At 36.7% G+C, this 24,127-nt stretch overlaps 1 protein-coding gene across 1 annotated transcript in view; it reads right to left on the bottom strand.

Annotated features, from left to right (window-relative positions):
* Positions 1-812: 812 nt before the first annotated feature.
* The window catches only part of CCDC148 (coiled-coil domain containing 148), a 148,581-nt gene continuing 125,266 nt past the window's right edge, over positions 813-24,127 (bottom strand). Inside the window, exons 14-16 of the mRNA XM_039855433.1 lie at positions 6,008-6,125; positions 3,633-3,773; positions 813-998 (exon numbers count right to left, since the gene is read on the bottom strand). Of these exons, the coding sequence (XP_039711367.1) occupies positions 852-998; positions 3,633-3,773; positions 6,008-6,125 (406 nt within the window). The 3' untranslated portion in view covers positions 813-851. The remainder of the gene's footprint in view (positions 999-3,632; positions 3,774-6,007; positions 6,126-24,127) is intronic.

The raw sequence follows: 24,127 nt of genomic DNA on the forward strand, positions 1-24,127 counted from the left end.
TAAACACAAGTATAACACCTTGTGGTTCTCAAAATGGCGGCATTGCTTCCTGCTGTGCATCACCAGCTACTTGGATTTGTGTGGTTCCTTAGAAATAGCAAAAAAATATGCTTGAGTTTTATTTGAAACACTCCCTTTCTACAAAATCATCTAGATATTTAATAGATAATGTAGAAATTTTTATAGCACTCTAAATATTATAAATTTTAAAATATTCCTCCTGAACAACCACACACATTGCTTTCCAAGCCAGAACACATATTACCATGCTTGAAATGCTATTTCTAATTTCTAATTTATTCTTATGGGCTAATTTGCAAAATGAAATTGTTTGGATGATTGGTTTGCAGTAAACATGGTGTACCAAATTGGTTTCTAAATTTAGAGAAAGGTTGAGTCTCCTCTTATAATAATCGAGAAATAATAGAAGTATTAATGATAATGAAGCTTTCATAATTAAAAAGTCAAATTCTGAAATAACAAGCAAAAATGAACATTAGCAGTTGGCAGCAACATAAATTATAATTCTCACAAATGATTATTTTGAGCTCTTTTCATGGGTTAACACAACTTCCAAAACACAATTTTACTAAATAATAATATACGTACCATATGTGTCATAATTAACTTCCATACTCTTGGAGAATTTTGTACTATTAAACATAACAAAGAAATTGGAAATAGTGCATAAAATTCTAAGAATCATAAAAGAAAGGCCAAGTTGTTTTAATAGGTGTTATGATTTCTATGTATGAAATTAAAAAAAATTTAAAGTAGTAATTATTTGTTATCCATATAAATGTATTCAGAGAAAAACCTTGTTTATGTCTAATAAGATTTAAGGAAGAGCTCTAGATTTTAAATACAGTGGACTCCATATCCTTTCTTGGAGGTTTTTGAGGACTGATTTTTGGTAACATTTCTTTGGCATAAAAGGTTTCATGAAGTCCAGCTTCTCGGAGTGCTAACTCAAAACGAAGTCTAGGGTCAGAAATTATCTGTAGAAATAAAATACAATTTAAATAAATAGCAATTCATTGAACCAAAGTAAATTTTATCATTTTGTTCCATATTTTCCCAAGTTACATATTTTGTTTCTGTTGGAAAGATGACCAGATGACCATAAATTTTGTGTATGCAGTGACTATATTCTAGTTATTTTTTTGAAAATGTCCAAACCTTTTTTAACATTATCACTTTCCAGGGTTATCAGTGGTTTCCAACATAAGATACTGTATACTAGTCAAAATACAACACATTAAAATTATTAAAAGATAAGATGAAAGAAGCTTACTTTCAATACTATTATTGATTCATTATTTATTGATAGCTAGAATTAGAAAATATAGACAATAATTGACTAAAGCAAATCTAAACTACAAACTTGTGCATCTGTCTTTAAATAAACATTTTAATTTCTACATCATTTGATAATACGTAAATTAAGTTTAAACACATGACACTACTTGAAAAACAAAAATCAGTAAAACTTTTCTTCCAAGGCCAGATTTCTATTTCAAGCAGAACTAGAAAATGCTTCCGTCAATATGATTCTAAGTAGGACTAGACACGAGTAGTTCGATTTCTGTTTTCATTTATTGCTGATTGGACCTTATTCCTCCTTCCATGAATATTAAATGTCAACAGTACTGTTTGCAATGAAAAGAAGGTAGTCACATGTGGATTTCAGCTAGTGAAACATTTTATGTGGAGTTGAAGTCCCCCTAGAGGATTGCATAATAAGCTGTTGAAAGCAGCCCCTCCTTCAAGAAGCTCTTTCATAGGAGTAATAAGATTGTATATAGATAACTACAGTTTGCGGCAACACGTGACAGATTCCCCAAGAGTAGGTATATCTCCTGATGCCATTGAGGTTAGCATGGTCTCAGGTAAGGGGGAGCACTTGAACTAACTGTAAAGTCCAACTTATTCCTCTATGAAGCAGATGGGGAAGAAGAGACATTGAGCAGGAAAGGCAGGTACATGCAAATTTAGAGGTGAAATAGGTCAATTTGAGATCTGAATAGTTCGCATAAAGTACCTACATTAGGAAACACTGGAAAAGGATACCTCTAAGACTGGGTGTTGAATTTTAAAGGGTTGAAGGCTATGCCAAGGAGTCTGAGTAGCTACTGAAATTGTGTTTTTTCTGTTTTTAGCATGGAAGTATCATCGTCATTGCTTTTATAAAAACATGGATCTGATTGTAAGTTCAGGATAAATTAAAGTGGCAGGGAAAGAAGAGATGGAGGCAGGGAGAGTGATTAGGGATCTACTACAATTGTCTAGACATGAAGTTAGAAAAGCCTAAACTTGCTGGTAGCAAGGAAGAGATAACTGTCAGAAATACTGTGAAGGGAAGAATTAATAAAACTTGGCAACTGATCAGATACAGACACTAGGAGCAACGATGCCTGTAAGTCAAGAATAATACAGAGATTTATTTCTGACAACCAACATCTGTGAACCTGAGACCTAGGTTTCTCCTCTTCTACTGCAATATAGTCTCCCTGGTCACTCACACCTTCTAGTGATTCATGCTCCATCTGTGTGTGCTGTTGACTCCCTAAGAGAGGATTCACCTTTCTTCTTTACTCTGGGATTGTGAGGTTTAAAATGTTTTCATTATCCTATTTTTTGAATAAACAAAGTAAAATGGAAATCTCCCTCGCATGCTGATCTCAACCTAGTGGCATTATTCTGATACACATTACTGTCCCTTCCAACCCAGCTCCCCTGCTCATTTCCTCCACACAGGACAAGTCTTGTCTTGTTCAGGATGACATCTCACACAGTGCCAGATATAGTATATGTTCCGTCCATATTTGTCCAATTAATAAATAAGTTGTTCATCTTTTTATTCCCTAGCGAAGTATGCAGAACATAATAGAGATACACTCAATTTGTCAATGGGTGAATGAAGTTTCCTACATTTTAAATAATTAAATAAGCATTTAGCAGCTCTCCTTAGATTTGCAAAATTAACAACTACTTTATTAATTTCGGGGATACATATTCATTCATCTGTCCTCCCTCCGTTCTATCCATCTAACTAAAAACTCTTTTAAAAATCCCTTCTCAGATATAGGAACAGATTAAAATGAACCAAATTTCCTAGAAATGGTTAAGTAACCCCTTAACACTTTTTCCATAGAAAATGTTTTATTTTATCATTAGCTCTGATGTATTATTTTCTGTTCATTTTAATTTCTGAAAGCTTCCCTCTGCTTTTTCTTATCAGCATCAGTTGTTTCTTTAAAAGGATTTACTTTATGAATTTAAATAAATTCTGAATACGATAGAAAAGCATTTACCAACGATATACAATATTAACACAACTTTAAAGTCAAATTTTTTTACTTAAAGTTAAATTTAAAAATAATTTTCAATGATGAATTCATAATATTTCCAGATAATCTGTTTTTTCTATGGTCACCTATCAATTATTTTATAATGTTATAAACTATTTTATAAGGATTGAGTAGGAATTATGTGCTATCATTAAAAGTAAAAATTATGCTGATACATATAATATTCAAAAGTAAGTATTAAAAATGATTGTAACCAGAAACACACGCTTCTACAATTCTTATCATGGCTTTTGCATCAATAATGCTAATTCCCATAGTTACCTGCTGTTCATTGTATGTGTTCAATGTGAAGAGGGGCTTTTGAAGAATAAATTCTTCTTCAATTCCAATACCCATCTTCGCTTTTGATGCCATTGTATCTGACATCATTCTAACAGGATCAAATTGAGCAACAATAGCAACCTAAAAGAAGAGAAAGCATGGCTACTGGGAACTAAATACAGGCTAACTACTGGACAATATTATTAATGTTTGATGTCCATCAAAGTTAACAAATTTTATTAAAGATAAAACCTATGAGGGAAAGGTAAAAAGAATGTTAAACTAGGTCAGTCCTAGAGATCCACAAAGGAGTTGATAGTTTAAAAACAAAATATAACATTAAAAGGCTGTGATATATAATGGTTTGCTAATAATTGAATAGTTACTGTTAAGATTAAATTTAGATAAAAATTTGTCACTCTGATGTAAAGTCACAGGAAATCTTATATGGAAAACCTACACATTTAAACAAGTAAATTAACATTAATTTTTAACCACTAGCACTCTATGACCATCTTGACAACCTCCTAAAATTTTCTAAAAAGTTTAATCAGATTAAGCTAAATCTAGATCATATAATCATGGGTAGGGTCGGTAGTGTTGACGTTATCGGACAAGATGGATAAATTTCCATTGTACCAGGCGACTAGATTTCCAGGAACTGTTATAAACCATTGCTCCCCTTTCTACTGAAAAACTGCAGAGACACTTTCACACAAACACTCTTGTTCTTTATGATAATTAAAATTATTTAAAATTGCCTCCTAATGAAGAGGCCACTAATTTTGTAAATCATATGTACCATTAGTAACACTTGCCTGTTAATTCCTGAAGTCAAGAATTAGCATTAATAAAATAGCATTTTTAATGCTATTTAGAAACTACAATGACGTAACTGGGGGGCTGAACATACTGGGGAGTTGAATATACTTTAGTTATTATAGGTTTCCTAGCCAAAATTTCATACTATAGTTCTAAACACTGGTTACAAATAATAAACACAGATATTTCCTTTTCCAAAGGGTTCACAGATGGAAAGGATTTTAATCATATGGACTGTAGTTATCAAGGCTATATTTTGAACAAGAATATGTTTAGTAATAGTGACATTGTATTGTCTCCAGAAGACCATGGTATATCATTATTTGCTAATGACCAAATAATTCAAATTTTGTTGAATCTAGGATGACCAGGACTTATGTTCCTATGCTTTTAATGTATTTCTCGAATCTATTTTATCAAAGAAGATGATATAATAGTTGTATGCATTTACACTTCCTCTATACTATCTTACTTAACTTGGCTTCCTTGGTTTGAATCCAGTCTCACATTTACTAGCTGTATGACTCTGAGGAAACTCTGTCCCTCCTTAGTTTCCTCTTCTAGAAAATAGGAATATTGATAATACTTACGTCATACGGTTTCGTAGAAATTAAAGGAGGTAAAACCTAAGAGCATTTAGAAGAGGACTTTGTATTTAGTAAATATTCAAAAATATGTGAATGAACATTACCAAAAACTTATCAGGCAGGTATGACTATTATTATTTCCATTTTTCAGAGGAGGAAATGAAACTTAGGAAGGTTAAGTAAAAGATCTAAGTTGCTTCCGCCAGTGAGTAGTGAACCAGGTTGTACCGGGTTTGGACAGCCGAGGCCAAGTTCTTATCTAAGATTCTACATTGCCTCCACTGACAATGACTGGAAACCAGAGAGTCATTTCCTATCAGCTGGGAAATGGTGTCAATGAAGACTTCAGAGCTTATGAGTTGAGCTAATCACTTCCAGGTCAAAGACTGAAAAATTACCAAGTAAAACTATCTTGTCATATTTCCCAAGTTCTTAAAGCCCTGATTCTGCCATCTACTCTCTACTTTCAAAACTTTTATCTACTTTTACTAGGTAAAGCAATGGAAGACATTAATTTTTCCATGAAAATAGTATTTTTAAAATGTGGGTTTTTAACATGATCACTGACCATGGGATATTTCCAAACAGAAGTTCCTACTCCAAAGAGGATTATCTTGCTCAAGCTGCACCTGGTTTTTTGAGGAGAGTAAAATCTTTTGGCTAGATGCAGAGTTTCACTGCCATAAATGGACACTATTCAGCTATTAATCTAGAGGTAATGTGGATGTGTTTAAATCTTGAGAGAGCTTTTAAAAAGGTCCTAATAAAGTTCTTTTAATATACTAAGAAACTGGAAATGGTTCAACATAAATCTAATTGCTCCCAGGAATTAAGATCAGTGTCTCAATTTGGAAAAGTTGCCTTTTATATAGCAAATCTCTTGAACTAAGCCCTAGTAATAATATTATTAAGAGCACTTAGAAACATTTCTTAAACCACCCATGAAATTTTCCAAATGAAAAACACCTGTTTCCTAAGGGCTTCTAGCCGCCTCTCTCTTTCTGCTTCTTCATGCGCTTCTTGAAGAGCCACTTCATTTTTCTCCATCAAACGCTTTTCCAATAATTCTTGTCTATATTTAACCCTTTAAAAATAATGCACAGGGAAGTTGAGAAAACATCATCAGAATCTTGCATATTACACGGATCAAAGTAAAGTGGTAGAAGGCATCTCAGAGGTGACATCACAGTCATACTTTGTTTTTACTTGCTTTAGAGTTCTCATATCTAAATAATAAAAGACACTTATATAAAATGCAATTTACAATAATTCTGATGATAACCAAAGAAACGGTAGGTCACGGGGCAGGAAAACATGGGGTAAAATACTATCTATCTCTTGCTTCATTGAAATCATTGTATTTACTTCAAGCTTTCTGTTGGCTACCACGCCTGCAGCTAATCCAATCTGACAGATGAAACTCTGAAGTGAGTTATTATAGCAGTCTTCTGATGAGTTTTAACACAATTCAAGATGTTAAAAAGGCTATATTACTGATTAAATATACATATTTTTAGAAAGAATAGTAAATAAAATACTATAATAATATGCCCAACTCATCTCAATTACTAGAACTTAAATCAAACTATATTTCAGTCACTCCTTTTGTCAAGAAAGCCTTTTCTGCGCGTTAAAAAAAAAAAGAAAAACAACGACAACTTTGAAAATTGCACTTTGACTGTAGATGGCAGCAAAAACATGACTTTCCCATGGCTTCATGTTTCCATCCTCCTTAAAATCAGCAGATATTAAACAGGGCACATTTAAATACTTGTTTTATTATCTCCAGGCTCATTTGGGCCTCCTCTGCTGCCTTTTTTGGGGCAGTCTCTCTTGCCTTCTTCTTGCTCAAGCTACCCTTCTACTGAGTTAAAGAGATGAGATTTGTCTTTTCAAAAAAAACTAATTACCTGGGTTCTTCAGAGAGGCCATTGCCTCTCTCTCCCATCACTGATGATTTAGATTTACCTTTATTTTTGACGTGAGTCACAGACGTGCTTTGCCTTTAGCGTGCACCCCTGCATTTTCCAAGGATGTATCGTCACTAGACTCTTTATTCTGGATCCGGGTGTTTATTGAGATGTTCACTGTGTATCAAGTCTTATGCTAAGTGCTTTACATGTTTCAGCCCATTTAGACTTCACAACAGCCCTATGTTGGGGTACCATGGTTGGTCTCCTTTTAAAGATAAAGGAATGGAGGCATAGACAGGTGATGCAACTTATCCAAGTTCTCACACCTAGTAAGTGGCAGCAGCAGAGATCAAACCCAGGCAGATCAGCCCCAGAGCCCATGCTGACCACTTCCCCTCCCACCCTCATGCAATTAACCTCTAATACTAGTCTCTCTTCTCCCTTTGATCATTCCACTCACCTCACTGAGTTAATGAATACCTATGCGTCAAACCTTGTGCTATTGTGAGCACACTGAAAAATAAAATCTGCTCTTAAGAAGTGTATAGTTTAACAGAGACAAAAAGACAAGCATAAGAACCAAACAAGGTACATAGCGCTTCAGAGAGGTATAAATAAGGTTCACTGAGAATTTGGAGAACAGTGAGATGACTACTTACTGGGTTGTGGGAAAGACTGATGGATTTGGCAAGAGCTTTATGAAGGAGGCAGCAGCTGAGCTGGGTCTGGAGGATTAGGATCTGGAGAGACAGGAAGGCATAATGGCTGAGGGAAGGCCAGCCTTCCTGACAGAAAAAGCCAGGACAAGAGTGAGTCAAGGGAGGCACTCACACTCAGGCTTGTTTAAGTGCAGGGTTGGCATCTGAAAGTGGTGACTCCTTAAGTTTCGCCCCTGGGAACCTGATTTGCCTCACCTAGTCACAGCCCTGACAAGGGAAGAGTTCAGGTGGCTAGAACAGGAGTGAATTATTAATGAGCCATCAAGAGAAGCGCAGAAAAGTATTGGCAGGCTGAGCTGGTTCTTTCCCTTGGGAAGAATTGCTTCTGGGGAGGAAAACTCTTTAAAACCGGGTTGCTCTTAAGGCTGGCACTGAAGAAGAAACATAGAGAGAGGAAAAGAGGGGAGCATGCAGTTGATTTTTGTAGAGTACAAAACCCAGAATGGGATATAAAAGGAAACTCCTAAGCAATGTCCGTCCATAGCTGTGGCTATCTTCCCTATCATCTCCATATCAGGAGTCAGTACAGTCCGACACACAGATTAAAAGAATCCACGGACCAAAGTGCTCCCTTTCTCCTATGCCTCCATGTCATAGCTATATTTCTCATTCTCTCTGTTTTCACTAAGGCATGACACAATCTCCCTAATGAGGTTCTACTCAATTTAAGCACTGAGTACAAGCTAAGTGAACCACTGTGAAGGTTCAATTAAAAGATATCCAGGGATTTGAGAATTACCATATGTTAATTCTCAGAACCTTTGGAAAGTTTCTCTTCCTTTGGGATATATAGGTTGCTTTGTTGGCAATAAAGTTTTGTCTGCTCTGTAGCAAAGCAATAGTTGTTTCAGTTAGGGGAACTTTACTAGCGAGGAAGAAATTGCAGATGAGAGTAAGGAACTTGAACCTGTATCATAAAGAAGGTTGGTTCATGGTTTATGTTGAGGCTCATTCATTCGACAAATATATATATTGAGCCCCTGCTCTGCATCAATCAATGTGCAAGACACTGAAGGTACAAGTTCAACACAGGAAACATGTTCCTGTCCTCACAGAGGTGACAGTCTTATGGGGATAAAAAGACCCAGGTGATTATGATGAAGATGGCTCTTGCTCTGATGGGACAATGGGGCAGAGACCATGAGAGAGGCAGCTTTGCCCAACTTGGAATATTCAGGAGACCGTCCAAAAGGAAGTGCTCTCACTTTCAGACTTCAAAATGGAGCAGGAATTCACTGGAAGGGGAGAGAATAGAAAACGTTCCAGGCAGAAACAGAATGTGAAGGCCCAGAGGTAATATTCAGTATGACCCAAAATGAACGATGCAACGTGGGGAGTGCCAAGAACTGAAGTTGGAAAGTCAAAGGGGCCAGATTGTGGAGGTTGCAAGCATGGGGGCTTACAGTGGAAGGCAATGATTGAAAAAAATCTCTTTAGTGATATGGAGGATGGATTGTAAAGAAGCAAGACCAGAGAGGGTTATCCGGTTGCAAGTAGATGGTTTCTTGAAGTAAGGCATGGGGAGGGGTACTGGTAGAAGGTAGGGAGAAGACATGAATGTAAAATTTATGTAGAAAAGAAAATAAATAGGAGTTTTATGGGAAAGGAGAAAAGACATAAAGGAAGAAGTTAAGGTTTCTGTCTTGTACCGTGAGCGATGGAGTCCCTCACTAAAAATGGGAATTTAGAAAGAGAAACAGGAAAGAGAAGGAATTAGGTTAGGTATGGACATAGACCTGCCTTCACAAGATCTGGCCTGGAGAAATAGATGGGAATCTCATCAGCAGCATGGAACTGAGGCCACGGGGCAGATGGTATCAATCAGGAAGAGAGTACAGGCATACCTCCTTTTATTGTGTTTTGCAGATGTTGTGTACTTTACAAATTGAAGTCAAACCCCCGCCGACAAAAAGATTACAACTTGCTTTATTGTGATACTCACTTTATTGTGGTGATCTGAAACTGAACCCATAATATCTGTAAGGTATGCCTGTATAGAGTAAGAAAAAAAGTCAGCCTAGGAGTCCCAAGAAAACAACATTTAAATAAGGGACAAATGAGGAAACTCTTTAGGAGAATAAAGAGAAATGGTGGCAAAGAAGCTAAGAAAAATGGGATTGACGATGTCAAAATCTATAGAAGGATCAATTGTAATCCAAAATAATCATGGGATTAAATAATGGGGAGCCATTGTCAATCTTGGCAAGAGCAGTCAGTAGAGAGTTGGTTGAAGAATTAGTGGGAGGTGAGGAAGAGAGAGAGAGGAGTAGAGATAACTCTTTCAGTAAGACATGCAAAAGAGCAGGAGGGAAGCAGGGTGGTGCTGGAAGAAGCACAGAGCAGCTGCAGTGGCTCCAAAGTGATCAAGATTACTCTGACCACCTTAAAGATTTGCCCAAGGAAAGGTTAAGGAAACAGGAGACACACTCAAGTTCTTCATTTTTAGGGATGCTATGGTGTAAACTCAAATAGTAATTCCCTTTAGAAGAGGAAACTCTCGGTGCCTCTTTCTTCTTCCTCTCTGGATACAAAATTTCTTTGCTTAAAGAGAAGTGAAATAGAAAAACTTCTGGGAAAAAGCCAAATACACGTTCACGGAGGAAGTAAAGTCGATCATTTGGAAAATTTTCCACATAAATACCCTTAGCCATTTGAGGTAGCAGACTTTCTCCAAATTAAACTGTTGCTATGAAAGTCAATGTCAGAATGTGGATAAACTCAACAGTTTTTAAGTTGTGTGCTGAATTCCCAAACAGAAATCCTAGGTTCATCTCTCAGTCTGTTTTCGGGCTCCCTGAGTCTACCAGGGTGGAAAGTGCTGCAAAAGAGGCATTTTCAAGTTCTCTTGGGAGAGGAGAAGCATCATATTGTTCAAAAGCAACAGTTGCCGCAGAATCAGGCACAGCATTAGCAATAATCTGAAAAGGATTTTGTTTAAGCCTCCAGGCCTCAGTGAAGTTGAAGGGACAGGAAGCTTTCATGTAGAAATGGAGAATTTACGTATCATTTAGAGGACTTTTAATGTGTGTACTGCACTGTAAGAGATGAGTTTACAAATGCAAAAGGTTTGTAAACACCTTAAATTTTAGTAACAGCCTCCCTTTGCTTCAGTGAAATTTCTGTAAGAATTTGGCAATATACTAAGCACAAAATCTTGACCTCTTTATCTGGAGCCATAGGTAACTTCAGTCTAAAAAGAAGCTACAGAAACTAAAAGGGGAATAAAAGACTTCTGAAGACTAGCTGATAGTGGCAGGTTCTACATTTTTTAAAAAAAGATTTAAGAATAAGTGAAGCAGTGTAAAGACAGGTCTTATTTAGAGTTACCACTATTGAACTCCCCCCAAAAAAATGTTTCAGAGAAATAATTTGCTCTACTAAATTAAAGGCAGTTTTATAAACAAACTTGCTACTTGGTGTTTAGGTCGTGTGGCTTACTTGACATTGAACATGAAATATTTTAACAGACACATGCTCATGGTGCTACTGCCAGAGGTGTTTCAGCCTGCTGGGAAATCCATTTTCCTGCTGGGAAAGCCCACTCAGAAAGTTGTTCTTCTCGCCAAGCAGAGAGAATCCCACCGTTAGATACAGGATACTTCAACAGAGAAGAATGTTCAGATCAAAAGATAAGCAGGCCGGGGGGCAGCACCACCAAAAGGTGGAGGAGGAGGGGAAAAGAAGAAGCCAGACACAAGTAAAGAAGGAAAACAATGTAACTGGGTCCTCATATCAGAGGGCATAACCCCTCTAATGACACAGGCAAGGAGGCCATACTCAATGGGGATTTTGGGTAAGGGAATAAGCAGAGACCATTTTCTGCAAATGCACTGTGAAGTATACAAGGCAGTGACATCCTAGCACAGATCAGCATGAGACAAGAACAAAGAGGATTCATAGAGAACCCACACCAGCCCCAAACAGTGACCATTCTTTCAGCTCAGGGCACTTACTGGTTCCTTTTTCAGCTTTAAGAACAAGATCCTATTGGAACTCTATCCTTGAATGGAGTAATTAATTCAATTAGTTAACATAGTTATGCGCCAAGCTCTGCCCTAGGAGCTCAGGATATAATAGTGAAAAATGAAAACCAGATATAAAAGATCCCCATCCTCTCAAGTTTTACATTATTTGTGGTTTGCTCTATATAAGCATGCCTAAATTAACACTAGAAAAATACAGAAAATTGTTCTCATACATTGTTTTTGAATTTATCACAAAATTGTAAATTAGAGAATCCCTTCTTATACTGCTACAGAGCAAAGGTTCTGAACTATGACGGTCATTAGCATCACTGGGCCTTATAAAATCTTCTGATATCAAGGCACCACGTCAAAGTCATTACATCAGAATCTGGTGGTGGGTATTTTAAACGCTCACTCAGATGATTCTAATGTGCAGCCTGGGCTGAGAATCAATACCACCTGGCCCACTGGTTCCTTAACTTGAGCTAACATCAAAATTACTGAGAGGGTTTGTTAAAGCACAGATTGCTAGATCACCTATGGAGTTTCTGATCCAATAGTAGTGAGGCAGGGGTCTAAAAATTTGCATTTCTAACAAGCTTCCAGGTGATGCTGATAATGCTCTCTGAGGACCATACTTTGAGAACTACAGCACTGATAAATAATTTGGATTAGAGGGACTCTACCTATTATTATCAAGATAAAACCAGGTACGAATTACTACCTAGACAGGGCTATTTCTGACTGTGTGTGATATACATTACAGTTAATATACCTCAGAATTTATCTAAACTAGAGATTCCTGATTTTGTGCTATTGACATTCAAGAGCAGAATTTTTCAACCCCATCCCATCCTCCAAGGCCCCAGATCACGTGGATGACAGGTTCCCTCAGTGACAGTGGCCCTTTTAGGCTTGGGTCAACGTTGGTGATGGGCAGTTGCAATAATGGCTGCTACTGGATCTCTTTCTTTCCCTCCAGTGGACAAAACACTGATGTATCCTAATGACAGTTGAAAACCTCAGGCTACTGGTAATATTTAAAGGGTCTATTCAGTAAAGTCAAAGAAGGAAGAGATAACTTGAAAGCATTTCAGCCTTAAAAAGGCTGAGCCACTTCCTTTGGGAATAGTCCTTGAAGCTCCAAACGGGTGGGTATTTTATCATACTGGAAGTGTGAAAACCCATGAATGAGAGTGAAGTACATTTTCTTGTTGGTTATAATCGGTCCCAACCTAGCTGTCTATGCCACTTGATTTGGAAGTGCAGAGATATAAACAACTGTGGAACAAGGACTTAAACCTAGGAATCCAGAGTTGAGCACAAGACAAGACGTGAGAGGGGGTTACTAGAAGAATGTTGCAAATATCATATTAGCCCTTTCCCCAAATTAGTGCAGAAAGACATTTCTGCCACAATTTATATATCTTCCTCTCTTAGAACTCTTCCTAACTCTTTCCATCTAGCTTTCAGTAATCCTTCCATATTCTCAGATATCCTCAAAATTTTCATAGAAGAGTACTTTACAATAGCACTTCAAAAGTGGGGAACAGACAATAAGAGGTACATTGTCTACAGAGAATTTAAAAATAATAGAGGCCTTTTTTTTTTTAATTACCATGCATCAGCAATTCTGAACAAAGTTAATGATAAAATTTTCCCTCTGCTGGAACATTTAACCCTCTCTCTCTTCACTCATTTGCTCCTTTCAAAGGTCTTCCTTAGTTGAAAACCCAGTGCTTCCCAGGTGACACTACTTCCATGCTACTTACTCCTTTAAAGAGGCTGGCATTTTCCCAGCTCTCCAGTGACAACTCCAGAAAAGTTTTACCTGTTGACTTTGGGATTAGACCACCTCTTTCTAATAGGGTTCTTGGAATCAACTACTGGCTGCCCAGGTCATTGCCCAACATTTATAGATCCCCAACAGCATTCACTTCTCCTCTGCTTCAACAGCCCTCTCCTTAGACCAAACTTGGAGCTTGGCATCACCTAGAACTGATTCCCCTGCCCAAATCTTAAACTGAGGGATTCCATTCTGACTCCAGTCTCTAAGGTCACCACAGGTACTGATAAAAGTTGTGTACGGCACCACTCTAGGAATGAATTGCCTGTCAACCTCATATCTTCCTTATGTTCTCACTCAGTCTTACTCAGACTCTTACAAAACTCTCCATCCCTCGATGATATTTATTATCTGTGTACTGTGTACCAGGCCCCAGGCTAAATCTTCTCTTGTGAAGTTTACTGATACTCTACTTCTTCCTTTTCTCCCAGGTTATGAGACACAATCAGACTTTACTTCATTCTTTCCCAGCTTTAGATCACTGAGTCTATCTCTTCAAAGTTATTATCATGAGTATCCTTTAATTGCATTCATTTCTTTCCATATTTGCCCTGCTAATTCCCAGCCCTAATTCTTTATTGAATTTATTACACATTTATGAGGCCAAAACTTAATTAGACATTCAATACTCTTCCAGTATCATTTTTTTACCCCTAGATGCTTGACATTCTCTATAAGTTTCTACCTCATGCTAAATTTTTCCTCTTAGTAGAAAATCTCACCTCTTACTTTAGCAAAAAGAAAAGGCCAATAAACATCCACTTCCCCTATGTTTTGTCCACTTCCAATCTTGTCAAGACTCATTCTTTGCTCATTACACAACTGAGCTTTTAATCTGTGTTGTCTCTAGGATCTCGCTCCAGAAATGAATATCTTCCTTTCCTATTTCTCCTTTCCCCACCCTACCTTCTCTGAATATAAACTTCTTCAAATGAGAAAAAAAAATGTGTCTCTCAACTCTGACTCCCTTTTCAGCTACTATCCTCTTTTTTTCCCTCACTGCAAATTTCTTAAGTGAAGAAGCTATACTTTCTCTAGTTTTTCACTTCTCATTTAGTTCAAAGTCCCTCTGCTCCTTCCATTCTATGGAAATTGCTCTTACAAATGTCACCAGTGACTCCAAATTGCAAACTCAGAACCTCTGACTTGACCTGTCTACAATGCCTGTTACTGATGACCACCTTCTTGAAATGCACCTCCTGTCTCTGACTGCTTTCGTCCTTGTTTTTATTGGCTCCTCCTCATCTGTCCAACCAAGGTTCCAACATGAATCCTCTTCTTTTCTCAATTTAAAAGCATCTGACTCCAACTATAATCGAAGCATGAATATCTGTAACCTCCACCTCCATCAATTCTATATTACATTTATGTAATTTCTGGATTGGCCTCAGACAAATCCCTCAAGCATAATTATATTGCACTGATTGTTAAATGCAGAGGTTCTGTTTTAATGGGCATCTGAACTTGGTATAGAGTTGATATCCTTTAGTTAAAACTTAGGAAAAAATCTAATGACACAGGCCTAAATAGAAGGTTGGAAGGCCTCCCCACATTCTCTTAGAGATAAGCCATGTGGTACAATAGACAGGGCAAAGATGCTGCTTAGTCCATTATTTTGGATTTGCTCCAATCCAAAGGCAGACAATTAAGTTCCCACCATTTAAGACCTTATAACATGGCTGCAACAATTTTAGCCTGAAACATTTATAGTAGAATTAGTCACTTCAGCTACTTACAAATCTAAGGTAAGCATTTATAGAATGTATAATTTTGATCAACACAACTTCTTAAAGTCAAGAAAATCTTTTCTATTCTTAAAAAACTGAGTGAGGTCATGACATTTAGGATTATTAGCTATAAGTCATTTTATAAATTATCAGTTGTCTTCTAAAAATAATGACTTTTTTATTAGAATAGTTGATTATTTTTAATCCGTACTTCCCGGCAATGTTTGGATATAAAGGCCAACTGCCTATTATGGCTAGTATTAGGGCTAATAATTAGGCCACATTGTGGTAGACACCTGCTTTTTTTTTAATCCTCTGGCATCAACATAATAAAATCAACCTCCTTCAAACTACCTCTCCTCATTCTGTATAGATCTATTGAAGTCTTTAATTAGAGAATCCCCTTCCCCCTTCTCCTAGTATTAGGGGTTTACAAGTGACTGGATATAGTTAATTGACCACAGTGATTGGCCCTCAGGGAACACATGTCTTGATTTGAGCTGATCAGAATCTTTCCCGGAAGATTTATATATAGATGTTGAAGAAGAAAACTACCCTCTCTTTGAGTTTGCTAAACTACATGATATAATTAAGCCTGGAGCTGCTTGTAGCTATGCCTCCTCTTTCCCTACACTTCCATCCAGCTCAGACACAGGAGGAAGTCCACACCAGTGCACAAACAAGTACAGAGTAAAGAGGTAGAAAGATAGTGAGAGGAACCTGATGAAGCAATTTGAGTCCCTGGGGCAAGACCCATTCTTGGATTCTCATTCATGGAAATCACTTTGTTCCTTATTCTGCCTAAGCTAGTTTGAGTTGTTTCTTTCAGTTACTTCTGAGGAGTCTTGACCAATAAACATATCTTCTGTGTATGAGGGAATACTTATCTTTTTATCTTTTATAACAGGGGGCATGTACCAAGCTGTCCAAATGTTAATCAGTTTATTTCCCAAACCGATAGCCCATGGAATGTTAATATCTCACAGGATGTTAACACATGTGTCATGAGGAATGTGCTGGATGTTCAAATAAGTCTGAGAAAAACTAAGATCAACAAAGTGAAATAGGTTTCTTTACAGTAGGATCTCTCAGAATATTTGTTTAATATGGCGGTATACATTATAAATCTCTCAAAAAAGGGACTTAGTGCACTTATTTCCCCAAATTGCCTGATAATAGAAACCTTTTTCAATAGACCCCCAGTTAAGAAAATATTACTTGCCTTTCCATTAACAAGAAGGGATATTCAAGTAAATAAATCAATAGGTATAAACACATATACTCATATTGGTTTGTTTAATAGTTGTTTTCCTGGGTTGTTTCTATTAGATTGTATTTCCTGAGTACATTGGCTATGTCTTAATTGCCTTTGTATCTCTAACAACTATCATAGTGCTTAAAACAAAAGGCATGCACCAATCAATGAAAGACAGAATAAGTGATTAATGAATATTCAAAGTTATGAAAAGTATTCAACCGAATTTCTTAAGCTGTAGGCAAATAAAAGGACACAGGAGCTGACATAAAAATTTATGAATAAATTCAATATATACTTTTCTATTAATTAAGCAGGAGGTATTCCTTTGTAAGATATTTAATCATTTGAGGAGTTGAAAGAGAAGTTGAATCACTGAAGAACAAATCAGGTGTCTAGTTCCTTTGGACAATTAGGAAACATGGATGCCAAAAGGCAAATCAGACATAACACCCATAATACAGGAATGACATGCTGGCTTTAGGGAATTATTTATTATGAACTGAAATTCATAAGGCTATTCAGACAGACCAGCACTTATATGCCTAATTGCCTCCATATATTCATTTATTCAACACCTTTATATTAAGTGTCATATATATGGATGTGTAAAAATCATACTATGCAAAACAAAAGCCCAGAGCAACTGGAAACACTAAGTAGACAAGAGCAGAACCTACATCAGGATTTTTGAATATATACAGGAGCTTACCACTTGCCATCATATGAGTTCACGAAGAAAAGATATCTGTCATACTACACTAATCTAGTAATTTGCACAGTGACTCTTGAAATCACAAATGGTTTGGGATAGATAAAATTTAACTTCATAATTAATATGTATTGTATTTTTAAAATCTTTAAGATGCTATATAATTATTTTATTGGATACAAGAAGGAAATTCTCATTGAGGGTTTACCTCACAATATCAGAAACTTTCTTTAAATTCTTTTCCCACTTTGGTTTGTAAAGAGAAGAAATGATTTAAAGGTAGATGAAGGACAAGCGGGAGTGATTAGTTTTATTGACTTTTTTTCCTGAAGAATTCCTATAGGAAACACATAATTTCCTTTTCCCCAAATTTCAATAGGACCATTTTCAGAATCACAAATACTGAAAAAAGCATTGCTTTAAAAAGCCATGTTAAAACATCCCATTGTGTTATCAGATCATACTATATCTGTCTGGTTTTATCTATTTTTTACTTCTGATTATAATTGGTCCTTGTTTTTTCCAGACACAGACAGCTGTATCATTATGATGAAACTGGTTTCTCTTCTTCAGGAGTCATGATGGGATGGCACAGAGACAACAAAAGAAACTATAGTCCTTTTTTTCAAACAAATAATTGAAGTAAATAAGAAATAAAATTAGTAAAACCTGCTTTCTCTAATACTGTTTGAAAAATCCCTCTTACATCCCATTTCTTCCTCCCCAGGTCTCTCAGAACTCCTGTAGACAGCAAACATGAAAAAGAACCAAAGACTTTTAGAGTGATTCAGCCATCCATGACAATAAAGTAAATCCTGATTCTCTTTCAGCTTAGGAAATGATCAGCGAAGAGACTTCACAAACAGCCTCTTTAACATTTGAGGTTTTAAAAATATCAGGGTTGCAGAAAGGTTACTCTCATAAACACCTTTTGATTTCTTTCTCTCTCTTTTTTAAAGTGACCCTTCTAATCCACCCCCTACAAATACAAAAATATGTCGTTTTTTATTAAAACTTTTTAGCTAGGCATTTTAAATATATGTTTAAAAAAACAAATGATAAAATATGTTTAGTTTTGGGTGTGACTTTCCTAGTGCTTTTTTCCTTGGCTCCCTCGTATGCTGATTTACTCCTGCTACACTTGGATTTTCCGCCTTCAAGTTTCAACTCGCTTCCCCAGTGACTTCCTGCCAAGCAGCGCTTTGCTTGGTATATTCCTTTTTTGTCTCAATTCAGCCTTCAGGATTGAGCTCTGGAATCGTTGTTCCATTTTTCTTTCTTTCTTTCCTTTTTTTTTTTTTTTTTTTAAAGACCAAGACAGCTAGCTCCACAAAGCAGGAACACTAAGAGTTCCATAGGTGAGCATCGGTGTTTAGATCTCGGAGGTGGGATCTCGGGGGAGAGGGCCTATCACCAGAGCAGGCTTGATGAGCTCTGTTTTCTAACTGCAGTTTTGTCAGATGAGATGCTAATGCTAATGTTCTAGAAAGGCTTTTACTTGAGGCTAAGAGAGAGATGTGTGGCTTTCTCCAGAATCCAAGCAGATAAACAAAGTTGAAAATAGTATTATTGACTAAATTGATAGGGAACCAACTTTACCAGATAAGATAAAACAATAAACTGAACAGAGTTCCAGTATCATAAATTTATAATACGTAGGTCAATGACCCTCAGCCTCCTTTTAAAAGAAGACACACAGTTTTTCAACAGCACTATTTAGGTATGGACAGAAATTAATCTCCAAAATCCCTGTATTTTCCTTTCCTACATTAAGCTAAAGATGTGCACATTGTATTCCATGAGGCCTCTCTCTGGATGACAGTCAAAGAAAATGGAAAAGTTCACAGGACATGGTCATGGGCCAGAGAAGTATAATGACACAGGCTTACAAAAATGCACAGTTTGTACAATTTAACAGTTTATCAGAATTTATAATTCAATCTCAAACTTGGGGAGCAGCTGGAGAGAGGGTGGACAGGCTACAAGAGAAGCAGGGCAGAATTTCCAAAGTCATTTCATGGTGGAAACAAATTAGGTATTTAACTTTTATGAAATTTTATTTTAATAAAAGTTACAATGGCCAAGTGTCATCTTTCTAGACACAGCTAACAAAGAACACCAAGAGACGGGTTGTGTCTCTGTTCACATTTTGCACACAGAGTAAAGCGGTGGCCTGAGAGGCTCTTTAGAAAGAATTCTCTCCTGTTGCAAGAATGTCACAGTAATAGAGCTCAGAAAACAAACAGACCTGGCTCTCCCATGGGGTCTAATTATGACCCCCAAAAAGTGAGCCCACAAAAAAATCCAATTTGTCCACATTAAGCTGATGAAAGGGACATTAATCTAGCTCCTCAAAGGTAGATTATTTACTCTCACTCAAGCTACTGGGCAACCCAGTGGCCTGAATAGCAAAAAGAAGGCTATTTTATTTTCTCTAAAAGCTATAAGCTGAATGTCCACACGATTCTACTTAGAGATACAGCTAGCCTTGTCACGTATATAAAAAGCAACTCACATTTTTCTCTCCGAATGACTTTAAATTTTAATCTTTATTGTCCTCTCTCAGCTGTCACAACTCCTCTCTGCCAGATTCCCCATTATTTCAAGAGACAAGAATATTCCCTAAAGCCTCTTTTGAATATGCGTCTTTCTGAGCTCATGTCTCTGGCTTCTTGGGAGATTGTCGCATCAATAAATCTATCTTCTGCCTGGATCCTTGTTTCTGAAAATAATTATCATCACCTTAGCCAGGCACAGCCAACATTTTTCTCTTACATGTATTCTTCAGTTCAAGCACAAAGTCTTGCTTAGACTGTTCCATTTCTATGTATAAACTTGGCGTAATTGCAGATGAATAGAAGCCTTTCTGCAAATAAGTCAATTGTCACACGTGGGCCGCAGCAAGACACTATCTGAGCCTGGCCTAAAATGGGTTATGTCCATTACATGGAAGCTCTAGGAAGGTACAGTATGTGGAACAATAGTCTGACAGATCAAAAGGATTAACTTGCACCAAAAGCTCCCAGTTTAAGAAAAAAAAAAAAAAGCATCAAAAAGCCTTGCTCTTTTAGAAACATTCAGAGCTTTCAAGCCCACACACACTCAGATAGTACTGATAATGCTTTCTCTGTTTGTGGGATTTGGAAGAACTACAAAGAATAAAGAGCCACAATATTTTGACAAAGTGATGTATTCTTGTCTTTAGGTGCATTTAGTGGAAATACACCTAAACATCATAAATACAAGAACATTTGAATGTATAAAGATATAGGAATACAATAGATAAATGTACATACTTATTTGGTATATATAAAGTATTAATATTTTAAAAATCACCTATTTGTATAAAACTTTACAGTTTTAAATATACTCTCACATATATTATCAAGACAGAGTCAGCATAAAAATAACTTATTCAACAAATATCTAAACAGCATCTCTTACTTTCTCTACTTTTTCTGATTATATGACAGAGGGAGTTACCAATTAATTTTTTTTATTTAATTAAGATTTACACTCCATCTGTTTCTAAACAAGATTTGAAATGTTATGTAATAGTAAACCCAAGTTAAAATAGCAACATTAAAAATCAAAGAAGATTTTTTAAAAACCAGTACAAGTAGTAGAGTTTCTAAGCAATTACAGGTGTGACAGCTGGGCCATGAACTTGCCTCTCACAGGAGTCAACATTTGCTTACCATGTGGAAATGCTGAACCCCTGGGACTGTTTAACAATATGTTTCCAGACGTGTCTCACCAGCAAGGCCCCTGGATTAATTATATTGCTGCATTTCTCAGTAAGCGGTTGGTAAACCAACTGTATTGGAATTTTCAATGGTGCTCATTTATTAAATGCAGATTCCTGGCCCCGACTTAAGATCACTGGTGGTACGGTTCTGGGATTTATATTTTCACATACCCACTAGGTGATATTTTCGCTCTCTAAAGTTTGGAAACCACTGCTTTTCTGAGATTGGTGCCTGTTGATGGGAACAATAGAAATTCTAGCATCGAGAAGGTAGAAAATTGTCCTACTGTTCAATCTCTTGGACACTGCTGTATGCTTTCCTATTTCTGCCCTGTGCTCATAATACTTTCAAATGCCTGGTCCACTGCCCACTTGATGTTTTACTTTGAATGGCTCCATGTGTTTGGCCTCTTCTGACTGTACTATTAGTCTTCTTTCAGCATTCCATCCCCTTCACCCTTATCAAAATTTTTTTTTTTTTTTTATTCCTGGCACAGACTCCTAATATTTGCGTATGTTCCATCACCTGCTGGTTACTCCTAAGCTCACTATGATAGCTCTGCACGCGAAACAATCCATACTTAGCTAACTTGGGATCAATTTTCTACACTGCTATTCATGGAACATGTGAAACACTCCCTCCCCAGCTTCTGGGCATCGATGCTCAGTTGGCCTAGGAGGAGGAATTATCTGTTCTCTGCTCTTTAATGTTATTTCCAGTTCATGGGCTTTATTGAATTATTCCCTACATTTGAGGTGCATATCTTATGCTTTTTCTACTCTCAAAATGCTCTTAGACACAGTCATAGCCTCTGTTATTGTCCACTTTCCTCAATATATTTGTTGGCTTATACTACTGTCTTCAGATGTACCTTACACATTTGCCAATTTCACATGAAGACACAACCAATACCTGACTTTAAAGTCTGTGGTCTTAATTTCCACACTGTAGTTATCAGTCCTCCAGTCACTCGGGAATTCATCATTATCTAATGCTCACTGACCCTCTAGTTTTACTCCTGTTTTATGTGAATTTTCACCTTTTCTCTTAAAATTTAGAATAGTATTCTGCCCCCTTTTTTTTAGGATTAAAGGACTCCTGTCAAAAATATTTTCTTCATCTTCAAGAACTAGTCTTTGTCCCTAGCTCAGAGCCTCTCTTTCAGGCCACCCGAGAAACCATTTTTAAAAGATCATGTTCAGAACATCCTGAGAATTTTCTATGTTCGACTTTGCTTCCAAAGCTACCGGTATTAACAAGACCAGATGGAAACACCACCTCCACTCCTAGCTCCTTTAGTCTTCTACACAAGACTTCAAAGTTTCCAGAAAATCTTCCACTTTTCTTCAAACTGATCATATAAGCCAGAACAAATCCAGAGTGTCTGGTGGGTTTAGATCTCACTTCTGAATTTTGAGAGAGTTTACAGAGGAGGCAGCACAGCTGACAGGGCACAGCAGGTCAGCACACAGGCAATTCCATAGCAATCTGTAGGGAATCACAATTATCTTTTCATGGGACTTAGTCATATGATTTCTTTCATCTGCTGGGGTGCCCTTGAATCCTAGTCAAGTGCCAGAGCTGCCTCATACCAGCTGGAGAGGGCCAAATGCTAAATTTTTAGCACCTTTGCAAGCTAGTTGTTAAACAAGGCCATTAATAAACAGTAAATTATAGAAACTTGAAATAAAATATTTCAAAATAAAAAGGTAACTCATACTCAAAACTCATTACTTCCCAATTATTTCACTATTATCTATGTTACTGAGGTTGTTTACACCTATTATACCTATATACTAGAAATAATATATAATGTTGTGCAACTGCACATTTCTTTCCAATTCCATGTTTAATGACATCAAGTTGGCAGTTTGAAATAAACCATGGTGGGAATATTTACACCACAGAAATCAACAAATGCTACAAATCAAGGCTTACCCCGTCCCCTCATCCCATCTCCAGTTAGTTGTTAAATGCTTACCAGCTCATTATTGCTGTAAACCCACTTAGTATTAAGAGGGAAAAACACAAAAATACAGTATATGTGTGAAATTTCCCAACTTTACTTAAAATATTCACATTTCCTCCAACTTTCTTTCTGTTCAATTCAATGTGGTCTAAAATCTACCAAGTCAAGGCCTGTGGAAACATAATTATATCAAACAATGGATCTAAATAATGTTTATATTGAATCGTTACTTTATTTATTGGTTTTCGTCTCTAAGATGAAGTCAGAAGTTCCCTTACACAAATTTTATATCTAATTTTTCTCTGCTCAAAATCTCTGCTCTTTTATATTGTCACCTAGACCCCACTCTATAAATATGTTTATATCTGTGTTAGTATCTGTGTGTTTGTGTGTGCATACCTATGTGCACTACACTGTAGCTGTATAGTTACTTCTGATTGGCTAACTGTAACTTAAATAACAACAAGTTAAGCCCAGCTCAGAAGCTACTAAAATACTAGAAAGGGAGGTCATTAGGCATCTTAGAATCAATACTAGAATTCTTAAGAAGGAATTCAGGAAGAGGCCAGCAAAAGTTATTAAAGGGTCAGGAAATCGACTCAGGAAAATCTAAAGAAAGTGAAACTCCTTACATGGCAATGATAACACTAATGGGAAACTGAAAGTGACCTTGGAGAATGATTCGGAATTTAACACAGAGGCATCATTGTTCTCTCTTTCCCCTCAGGATAAATCAAGAGGGATTCAACTTACAGCACTTCACTAAAAGAACTTTAAAAGAATTCAGTAAGAGAAAATTATCTTAAGGTTTCCCCTCTAAAGTTTTTAATCGGCCATTTTAATCAATGATCCCATTGAAGCTTAATTTGAATGAAGGGAGTCTTATTACTAAAAAGTCATGCAAAAATGCAGTCAATGGAAGATGGATGTCTGAATTTTCCCCACAAGTAGATGTGAATGTTAGCTTTCTAAATTTTCTCTGAAGATTTAAGCTTAATTGAAGATCATATTTATTAAGGCTACCCCAAATAAATGAGTATGTATAATTAAAGGATAAGGATATGAATACCTAAGACACATAATACAGAATCCACACCCCTGCCTGCCGCCCCCCGAAAAATGTTCTGTTTGAAACTCAGCTTCTGATCATATCAATGGAGGTCTTTTTGTGGGAGGGCCTTGTGGGCCTCAAATAAACAATTTTCCTTAAGAATCCACTAGGTTTATTTGT

This window comes from Pteropus medius, unplaced genomic scaffold (genome assembly GCF_902729225.1).
Source record: "Pteropus medius unplaced genomic scaffold, Ma_sr-lr_union100, whole genome shotgun sequence".
NCBI lineage: Eukaryota > Metazoa > Chordata > Mammalia > Chiroptera > Pteropodidae > Pteropus > Pteropus medius.